The 11,799-nt window shown below is 28.8% G+C and overlaps 1 protein-coding gene across 1 annotated transcript; it reads left to right on the forward strand.

The window, feature by feature from the left end:
• The first annotated feature begins 7,480 nt into the window (after window positions 1-7,480).
• LOC25483375 (WAT1-related protein At4g08290) lies at window positions 7,481-10,030 on the forward strand. Its single transcript, XM_039834375.1, has 4 exons — window positions 7,481-7,922; window positions 8,057-8,273; window positions 8,575-8,736; window positions 9,629-10,030. Exons 1-4 carry the CDS (start codon window positions 7,855-7,857, stop codon window positions 9,713-9,715), a joined length of 534 nt encoding a protein of 177 aa, XP_039690309.1. The 5' UTR covers window positions 7,481-7,854; the 3' UTR covers window positions 9,716-10,030.
• Window positions 10,031-11,799: the final 1,769 nt, after the last annotated feature.

Consider the following 11,799-nt stretch of genomic DNA (forward strand, 5'->3'; position numbering starts at 1 on the left):
CACGGGTGCCTAACACCTTCCCGTAGTGAAAACGACCCCCGAACTTAGAATCTAAGGGTTTTTTCTCAATTTTGCCCTTCCCAAGAAAAAATAGAGAATATCAAAGATTGAAAGGTTCAAGCCTAATTAATGACTTGACACCCGAAAATCGCGATAACAGACATTCTTAACCAAAAGTGTTTGATTTTAATGAATGAAACTTTAGAAAAGAAACAAGTTGTGAGAATGAGAAGCGTGCGTAATTATCCAATTTAATCTTTCAAATTGTAGTCGTTGTATAATACCATCTCTTAAATTAAAAAAACTTCAAAATAATTCTTGAAATTGAAATGCATTGATCACATTAATCTTTTCTAAAAAAATATTTAATGTAGAAATTCATTGATCCAAAAGGACTAATGTTGATGCGATCAAAGATTTTCAGTTTTGTATATTATGTTGAAAGTTCGGTTAATATCATGTATCATAGAATTTAATGTGTTTGATTTTAGAGACTAAATTGATTATTTAGTTTGCAATAAATTGAGAAGAGTGTTAGGAATACACTCTAGGTTGCTATAATATACCTTCCTAGGTGGAGTTTCTCTTTGAGGAAAATACAAGTCAAGGCTCTGCAAAGGAGTAAAAGCAGTAACAAAAACAGTTCCTGTAGTTTTAATGACATAGCCTTGCACATAATATTGAATTGATGAGGTTACTATTCCTTGTGTAAAACATTAGAAGAAAGAATGTCAGAAAAAAAAAAATTAGAATACTTGCTTAAACCTAACTTCTTAAAAATAAAAATTGAGTTGGGTTTGTTAGTTCAGATGGGGTCATTGGCCCATTATTGATAGGTCATTGCTTTTTAGACCATAACAATTGTTCACAAACAACTCAAATTTGTTGTTGAATGGTAGATAACTACCGTTCAGCCCTTGATAGGTGCCTAATGAGCAATGTCCTTATTGAAAATTGTTACTAATCGCGTATACTGAAGCAAATGAAGAGTCATAGTTCATGTTGGTTCGATTTCAATGCTAGCTATTTTATTGGTTATTTAATACTTAAATTCTTTTTGCCTTTAGATTCCTATCAATCTAATTCGATTTCGGTTGTTCTAAATATATTAAGACATCTAGTGTGTAATCAAAGTTTAAAAAGAAAAAAAATTAATTTATATTACATACACACATGCGCGCGCGCGCACCCACACATAAATATATTGAAGGGGTCACAAACTAACGGAATTGATTATATCGAAAAAAGATATACTCTCACAATGTTACAAACCAAAGTTTGATTTCTAACTGACAAAACACTCCTACTTAATTAGTGTCTCACATAAAAGGCGCCATCTCATGTACGAGACAGCCATGGGTCATGCACCATACATGTTCATTTTTTGTTTTTTTTTGTTTTTACTGAAAAACCAATTATAGCCATTGGATTAGTTTGAAAGGCAATAGATGGTTGAGATTTCAAGCTCTCTTTACCTACTAAAATGTATGCAATTGAATTTGAAATTAAAAGTAGTAAATCGTGTTTTGGAAATTCTCTTCAAAATCTATAAGAGTGTGTTTGAATGAGGTAATTGGAAAATTTTAAAAGACGTCATAAACTAAAACGACGAGGAAAATGATTTTAAATAAATTAGATACGTTATGGTTATAGATATTTATATATTCGTTATGGTTAAAATTTTATATTACATTTATATTTGTGTTAATTCATTGAATTTTCACTTTTGTTTTTTACTTTGTTAATCAACTAACTAAAGAATTATTTGAAAAATATATATAATTTATATAATTTTTTTTGCTATGTGGGCTAACGGGTTACCCGCGGTCCATTCGGGCTAGCCCTAACGGGTACCGGGCTTTTAAAGGCCGGGCTAAAAAGGCCTGTTAAAATTCGGGCTCAATATTTTAAGCCCAAACCCTATATTCATACTGCCCGGCCCATTTTAACAGCTCTAATTGTAATGTAATGAGAAATATCGAAATAAGCCATGTAATATGAGTCATAGCTATAAAAACACTTAACATTCCAATTAAGGGATAGAACCTACATGAAGTATTAGTGGAATTCTACCATTTTATAGAATTAGTTTCTCTAAAAAAAAAACAATACATAGAATAGTGGGACCTTGAAGAATTGTGGTAGGCCTTTTATTCTTATTATCATTTAATGTTGTGTAAATGATATTGCAAAAAGAGTATTGATGATAGCAACACTTAACATTTCCTTTAAGAGATGGAACTTACATGAAGTATTAGACGAAATATTTGTGAGATTCTACCATTTTTACAACACATAAAGTAGTGAAACATACATGAAAAAAACTATCAATTTTCACTTTCGATGGTATACTTTTAATTCATATATTATCACAACTTATTCTCATTATAATAAGGTTATCTTTAAAAATTGTGGATAATTTATCCAACCCAGAGTAAAAATTAACCATATCAGTAAATTTGCAAGTTTCACCCATAAACTACTTTAACTCCACTTGCAAGTTTTTTTTTTTTTTTTTTTTAAACTAGTTATCCACCGTGCGCGCAGCTACAAAGGTTATTCTTTTGAGTCTTTTTGGACTTAAATGGACGTCAAACTCTCACTAAGAGTTTTAACGTTGTGTTCAAGGCTGGAATCAAACTCAGAATCTTGGTTAAACTAGAAGAGACTTGTGTCATCTCATCTAAACGTTCTTGAATCTCCACTTGCAAGTTTATTCATGCATGTAATTTTCGATAGTTATCAGATAAATTACCACAATTCTACAAAGATAACCTAGAAAAATCTCAGTTCATTTTCTAGACTACTCACACTTTTTAATTCAAAAAGTTTAATCACCCAAAAAAAAATTAGTGTACATGTCTATTATCTACACTTGTTTTTTATTTTCTAGAAAATATATTTTTTATTTTTCAGAAGCAATTAATTTTTTTTTTTTCCATTGTTTCTCCCATTTTCTATTTGGAAAATTATTTTTTCTATATTCATTTTAAGAGGTGAATTTCTACCCACTAAGTGTTTTGATAAAAAAAAAAAAATTAATTATGTGCATTATAAAGATTAAATTAGTTTTAAGATAAAAAAGAAAGATTAAATTAGTTCTAAGTTCCTGAGTTTGGACTCTAATGTTGTCGTTTTAAGAGTGTATGTGCATGACGTTTATTTGTCATTTCTACAAAAATGATAAATAAAATGAGGTCCTCACGTCGATAATGGAATTAAACTCACATCTTGTATAAATGAATCAACTATTTATCGAAGTGAATAATATAATTTACAATTAATTTACGTTTCCCATCATAGTAATTACTCTTACTTTGTTTTGGTAAAAAGTAATTACTCTTAAGTACTAAATAAAAAGAGATAATTCCAAAGGCTTGGTCTAGTGGTAAAATGACAGGTCTTGAATTCGAGAGAATTCGGGTTCGAGCCCCGCTAGTGCCGTTGGAGGGAGGTAAATGTAAATACATTTGTAAATGCTCTTTGAGCCCGAAGGTCTTCCCTGCCTTGGACTGGGGCACCATCCCCTCACTCTAAAAAAAATTTCATCAAAAAAAAATAAAAATAAAATAAAAATAGATAAAACAATCATAGGTATTTTGATTAAAATATAATTAATGTAAAAAATTTGAAGAGGGGTGGGGAAAACCACATTATAGCATTGAAAAGACATATGGAATGAAAATTGTTTAAAAAAAAGATTAATATTTACAATATCTTCTTACAAATTAGTTTTATAAGAATAAATTATGTTCAATATTAACATTATAGAAAATCTTAACATGAGATCAGAGAGAGTCTTAATATGAATCAACTATCATATATAGTTCAATATTGCTAGTTTATTAGTGTTGCATGTGAAGCTGTACTGTGAAAAAGTCAAAATTTATTTTTGAAAATTACTTCTCAACAACCTTTCACCTAAAATCTTTATTTGAAATCACTTCTCGACAAACCTTCTAAACTCATGTACCATAAATTTCCACTTTTTAGTTTTTTAGTTTTTACTGCAAAACCAATTATAGTCATTGGATTAGTTTGAAAGGCAATAGATGGTTGAGATTTCAAGCTCTCTTTACCTACTAAAATGTATGCAATTGAATTTGAAATTAAATGTAGTAAAGGGTGTTTTGGAAATTCTCTTCAAAATTTATAAATGTTTTTTAGGACCGTTTTTTTTTTGCCCAGTTTAATTTTTGTAATTTTTTTTTCTTCGTTTATTTTAGTTTGGTTTAAATATGTTTTTGGTCCTTATAAAATTGGAAAATTTTAAGTTTAGTCCTTACTTAATTTTAATATTCTTTTAATCCCTAAAAAAGATTTTGCACTCAATATTAGTCCCTACTCAATTCAAATTTGTTTAGTTTATGTTTAAACTCTTAAGTTTTAAACAATTTTTTGTAGACGTGTTACGAACATTACATAAAGTTCATCCACAATAAATTATCTCAAAATTTGATTTATATGTTCAGATTTTATTACTTTAATCTTTAACTTTTGATGTTTTAAAAATTCATATTTAATTCATTTCGCGTTAAAAAATTATAAATTTTAATAAATGAACCTTTCACAGTGTTCTAAACTTGTCTAAAAAAAATCGTTCAAAAATTTAAGAGTTTGAGGATAATCAAACAAACATTGTCTTAGCAGGGACTAAAATTATAAGTAATTTATTTTTTAGGGACTAAAAAGACTATTAAAATTAAGGGGTTAATTAAGTTTTTAATCCCTATAAATATTCACAGTTTTATTTTTACTCCATATAAAATAAAATCACACTTTTTAGTCCCTGTGACATTTTCCTTAAGTATTTTAGGGACAAAAAATGTTGATGGAAATTTTTGACGGGGACTAAAAATGTTGATGGAAAATTTTAAATGGATTAAAAAGTGTGATTTTATTTTGTATGGACTAAAAACAAAATTCTGAATATTTATAGCGACCATTTACTTAATTAACCCTAAAATTAAGTAAGAACTAAACTTAGAAGTTCCAAATTTCATATGGACCAAAAACATGTTTAACCCTTTTAGTTTTAATACTAATTTTTTAAAATGCAATTAAACTTAGAATATTTTAGTTTGGGTTAATACAACTTTTGGTCCCTATAATATTATCGAATTCTGGTTTTAGTTCCCTGTAAAAAAAAAAAAATTCATCCCTATCATTTGAGATTCTTCCACTTTTAGTCCCTCACTTAAACTTGTCATCAGAATCTGCTGACGTGTCTAGCTGATTGTGTAATTATTTTTAGTTTTTTTTTTTTAAAATAATCAGATGCCACGTAGATTAAGTTGTTTGTTTTATTTAATAATTAAATAAAAAGCAAATTAAAATTTCAATTAAAAAAACATAAAAATCAAATGTCTTTGTTTTCCAACTTCTTCTTCCATCGTTCATCTTCTTCTTCACATGGTCCATGTTCTTCTCCTTACTCCTTGCTTAGGAAAAAAAAGAAAAAAAGAGGTTTGTTTATAGATTAGTGGCATAAGACGGAGATTTCCCGGATACCAATTTAATTGGTATGTCGATGTTTCCTTCTGATATCTGTCCTTACTCCTTGCTTAGGAAAAAAAAGAAAAAATAATAAAAATAATTCCTTTTACCCTTGTCACACCGACTTGATTAAAACTATTTAAATAAATAGAATAGATTAGACTAGAATACGTTCAAAATCTCATAGGTGACATTTCATCAATAAAACAATAAACTTTAAGATATAATTATTTAATTTAAAGGGAGAGTCATAATTTTTTTTGAATTCTCAACACACAAAATAAGTAGTTGAATAAATAATAAATCAGAGAAATTCTAAAAGAACAAATATAATATATATAAATTATCGGGGCGTTACGGAAGGAGTGCATGGGCAATTCAAGGATCTGAAGATTCAAGGAGCACTAAATTCAAGGGGTACTTGAAGTTTGGAGGAGCTTAGTGTTTTCTCAAAAGATTAATCTAAATCCATTTGGTTTAGGTTAAAACAATTTCATTTGGATCAATTAATTGCAATACAAATTAAATTATTCAAATTCATGTGTTTTGTGTTTTAATTGGTAATTAGGTTTATTGTCATATAGGTATGGTTTGAAATTGCATAAGGTTTTATATCTTGGTTAAGGATTGTTAATGATTGATTGTGCTCAAAGATTTGTATTGTGAATATCTCAATTCTAAGATAAAATCTTATTCCACGTATTCCAGAATTCTTTTAGATGCAAATTTGATGCTCGTCCTTTTTATGAGAATCATAATCATTATGTTACGTTGCAACACACCTCTTCTTGATTTTTTTAGATTCCTTTGTACAGATATAAGTTTAATTCTACATGAAATTTTAATTAGAACTTTCATTCAAGAACTAGAAATTTCATGTTATTTCAGATGTCAGCACCGTTCGATAATGGAATGCAAGGAGAATTCAGATTTCAAATAAAATAAAAAAGCTCTTGTACAAAAAAAAAAATTAGCCAAGTTGCTAGAGAGGCATAAATCAAAAAGTGCTCGAAAATTCATTCATCCGTATACTTCCAGCTAAATGAGGAGTGTTATTTGAACAACCAATTAGTGGACAGCTTAAGGGACAACCATAATTTACAAAGAAAAAGTAGATATTAATACGAAAATCAAAGCAATAGAGAGATAAAATAAAAAATAATGTGAATATGAATGAGAAAGTTATCACAAAAATAATCAAAAAATGGATTTTCAAATATCATTTCTCTAGCTAAAAAATACAATCACATGCTCCCAACAGAGTACAATACACACATGCTATAATAGTTCTTGCACAAAGTGCCATTCCCATTAAAGTGACACTGATATATGCCTAACACTTTGCCATATCTAATTATCAAATTGAACTAGACATAGAAAATAGTCGTAAAATTACCCTCTTCTTCTTTTATATAACATACAGGCTTTGTAACAAATGTTTATGACTATTCAATAATGGCTACAGGTACTTTTAGGTAAGAGAGATGTTAGAAAAATTTATGACAAAGAATAAGATAGTGCCATGAGAATAAATTGGAGTAAATATCATAAATTACCGTAAAATAACCATTAATCTTAGTATTGTAATATAAATAATGATTATTATAATGAAATATAAAGTTAGAAAAAATATTGATTTTATTTTTCAAATATATAAAATTAATAAAATAGCAAACTAAAAAAATCTTATGATACAACTAAATCAAAACATCATAGTTTCAATTTTTCCTTGTTCTTCCCTTTTCTATATCATCTATGCAAAATTTTAACAAAGTTGGCTGAATGTGCGAACTATGAGGGCGGTGTTGTTCTTGTTTGAGGAGATATCTGGTCTCAAAGTAAATTTCCACAAAAGTTTGTTAACGGGAGTGAACATCTCTGATTCTTGGTTAATGGAGGCCTCTGCGTTGATGAATTGTCGTAGAGGTAATTTTCCTTTTGTTTATTTGGGAGTGCCCATTGGTGAGGAGCCAAGAAAGTTGAGCTTTTGGAAACCTGTCATTGATCGTATTGTGGGTCGCCTGTCGTCATGGAACAATAAATTTCTATCTCTTGGTGGCCTTCTGGTTCTTCTAAAATCTATCTTGTCGTCTCTTCCGGTTTACTTTCTATCTTTTTCATATATATTATATTATTATAATAATTAAAATCATTTGGAATTATGCTGAACTTAGGTTATAAATATAGAGATGTATAACCTTACTCTTGCACTCATCCCACTCAAACATAATCAAAGTATACAAAGTTTCTCTTCCTCACAACACATAGAAATTTAGAGAGGATTAAGATAAGATGGGTGAGTTAACATTTTGTTAGAAAGTTAATGCGTGCTGCAAATTCTATAAATCATACTTCCTTATGTTCGGAATCCAACTTGGTTCTGCTAGCATGTTTGTTATTACAATGGCTGCCTTTTTCCTTGAAAGGTATTATTCCATAATCTCTTCTTCATCTTTGTGTATTAATTTCTTCATCTTTCTTCATCACTGTAATTTTAAATTTGGCAAATTGGTCCCTATTTTCATAAATATAAGAAATATTTTTTATCATGTTTGAGCAGATTGGAAGGTATGAAAATTAAGGAGATAGCATGTCAAGGCAAAGTGATTGGGACAATGGTGAGTCTTGGTGGTGCTCTACTAATGGTACTATACAAAGGTCCTGTTCTTCAAAATGTTGGGTCATCAACAGCTACTCAGATGCACCAACCTGAAAATGTGAACGATCCCACTGGTGCACACTGGCTCCTTGGAGTCTCTGCCTTCTACATTTTACAAGTAAGTCACATATACATACTTGATGATCAAATTTAAATAGTTGAACCTCATACTTTAATTTTAGATATTAGGCATATTCAGAAAATAAACTAGGATAAATAATGTGTTGACTTTTGAGACATACACGTTTGTATTTTCTTATTTTTGTTAAGTTGACATCAACAAAATCATGTCTCAGGTAAGAAGACGAGGATAATCACTAATTTCTACTTTTAACAAATGATGTCTATTGTCGTTAAAGTTTCGAACAATTTTCAAATACAGTTTCGACCCTGAATAAACAATCTCATATCAATTGCAGGCCACATCATTGAGAAAGTATCCAGCAAATATGTCATTAGCCACATGGGTTTGCTTTGTTGGTGCACTTCAAAGCTTTGTTGTAACTATTTTAATGGAGCGCAAACACCCTGAAGCTTGGTCTTTGGGCCTGAACTCTAGACTCTTTGCTCCAGTATACGCGGTTAGTAACAATTTTCAATAAGGACATTGCTCATTAGGAACCTATCAAGGGTCAAACGGTAGTTATCTACCGTTAGACAATGAATTTGAGGTGTTTGTGAACAATTGTTATGTGTCTAAAAAGCAATGACTTATCAATAATGGGTCAATGAACCCATCTGAACTAACAGACCCAACTCAAATTTTATTTTTTATTTTTAAAAAGTTTGGTCCAAGTTACAACATTAAGCAAGTATTCTAGTTTTGTTTCTGGCATTTTTTCTTCTAATGTTTTACACAGGGAATAGTAACCTCATCAAATCAATTCAATATTATGTGCAAGGCTATGTCATTAAAACTACAGGACCTGTTTTTGTTACTGCTTTTACTCCTTTACGAATGATTATAGTCACAGCTTTGGCATGTATTTTCCTCAAAGAGAAACTCCACCTAGGAAGGTATATTATAGCAACCTAGCTAGAGTGTATTCCTAACACTCTTCTCAATTTATTGCAAACTAAATAATCAATTTAGTCTCTAAAATCAAACACATTAAACTCTATGATACATGATATTGGCCGAACTTTCAACATAATATATAAAACTGAAAATCTTTGCTTTGATCACATCAACATTAGTCTTTTTGGATCTATGAATTTATGCTTTAAATATTTTTTCGAAAAGATTAATGTGATCAATGTTTTTCAATTTCAAGAATTATTTTGAAGTTTTTTTAATTTAAGAGATGGTATTATACAACGACTACAATTTGAAAGATTAAATTGGATAATTACGCACGCTTCTCATTCTCACAACTTGTTTCTTTTCTAAAGTTTCATTCATTAAAATCAAATATTTTTGGTTAAGAATGTCAAACTCATATTTTTCACTTTGATTTGTTTTATGTACATCAGCATTGTTGGAGGAATGGTCGTGGTTACAGGACTATATCTAGTTGTTTGGGGAAAATCAAAAGAGCAAAAAGCAATGATGTCAGATGAGTCAGAAGGACAACAACAATTACCAATCATTGTCCCCAAAATTGATGTCAATGATGATAATAAACCTCAATCTGTCATAATTGAAGATTGACGATCAAGCACAGAGAAACAGTGAGCATTATGAAATTAAGTGGTCTGATAGGAAACTTAAAATAAGGAGTGATTATGGATTATTATTAGGGATTGTTAGTTTTAGAATAAATTAAAATGATCTAAGTTCGGTGAGGCCTACGTTACCCTCTCTTGTTTAGAGGGTAAATACTCTCTCATGATATCAACCAATCAAAATGTAATATACATAGGAAACATTAAATGTCAAATAAATGAGTAGATTTTTTCTAAAAATAAAAGAGTTAATCTTAATTTTTTTTTTGAAGGAGAGTTAATCTTAATTTTTTTTTGAAGGAGAGTTAATCTTAATGAGTAGATTTTTTCTAATAATAATAATAATATACAACGTGACAATTTATATAAATAATTAATTTTTTTTTTTTGTGTGATGAAACTAAATCTCTTTCTCTATAGGGTTTTGATTTTTGTGTTTTAAAGAAGATTTGAGGTGAATATAACATTAATTCATGATATTTGGAGATATATTTGTGTAGAATTTTTTTTGATTCAATGAAGATGATGAACATCTTCATCATATTTCTGGATTTGTTTAATTTTTAATAAAAATATATTTTAAAAAAATAAAATTATGTATTTTTTTAATAAAAAAAATGAGAAAAAAGATGTATATATGTGCTTTTATAAGAGATAAAAGACCTAAGCGGAAAAAAAATAAAGATAAAGGACCCAAGTGTAACAAATAAATAAGATAAAAGACCTCTAATGTAATCATGTCTATAATTAAATAAAAATTAAAAGTATTAAAAATTACCTTATGATTATAATTGATTCTTTTTTTAGAAAAAAATTGATTCATTTATGACATTTAATGTTGCCAATATATATTACATTTTGATTGGTTGATATCATGAGAAGGTAAATACCTTATAAATAAGATAGGGTAATCTAAAAAAAACCTCTAAGTTCAGGATATTATATTAATTCTGCTTTATCTTTTAGTAACAAGTTATTTAGGAATTCTACTATAACATTAACTATCATTGTTATTTTGTAGTTGTTATAGTTATGAGTATGCATCAGCTTATATCGGCATTGTACCACTCATGATTAGAAAAAATAAATAAAATAATCAAGTTTCTTTTTTGATTTCTCTTTAAATTCTTGAGTTTGATCCCTACTTAAATTGGGTAGTATCATGGTCACCTTATTGGGATATATCTATGACATTAGTTTTAATTTTGCATTTAACAAAATATGAAATGGATAGCTTCCTATTGTATTGCGTGTGTCAAAAAATATCTTCGTATCGTATTACATTGCTGACTTTAACAAAAATAAATAAAAGAGAATCGTAACGGTTATGTTGAAGAATGTGTCATTATATATGTAACTTTCAAGTTCAACTTGTGCTCAATACCTTCAATTGTTTGAACAAATTGAACTAGAAAAAGAAAAAATTAACTAAGATGGAAGATCTGGAAAAAAGAGGGAGGGGGAATTAATTGATTAATCAACATTTAAATATAAGTATAGATATATATTTTTGCAAACTCAAGGGTAGAGTTTAGTCGGCGACAAGCGAATGTGGCAGTTCATATTCTTGCGAGCGATGCCATATTCTCAACTAGTCCCATAATTCATTTCAATGCATCCGATTTTATTGACTCTATTATTACTAAAGAAATGCTATAAGCATATTTTCTTTAAAAAAAAAGATATATATTTTTGCATATTATATACTTTGATGTTGACAACAAACCAAAGTTGATTTTTTTTGTTTGAAAGATGAAACCAAAGTTGATAGAAAGGGATGCATTTGTAACACGACTCTTCTATATATGATGTATTAAACTATATTTTTTAAGTAAATTAAACTATTAATTATGAAAACTAGAAACATATATTTCTGCAAACAACTGAATTGAAACATAACTTCAATAAAGAATTTGAAATATAACATAATAACATGTGTTGCATACCGGCAAGAAATAATTACATGTCCAGCCAAAAGC

Source organism: Medicago truncatula, chromosome 1 (genome assembly GCF_003473485.1).
Source record: "Medicago truncatula cultivar Jemalong A17 chromosome 1, MtrunA17r5.0-ANR, whole genome shotgun sequence".
Taxonomy (NCBI): domain Eukaryota; kingdom Viridiplantae; phylum Streptophyta; class Magnoliopsida; order Fabales; family Fabaceae; genus Medicago; species Medicago truncatula.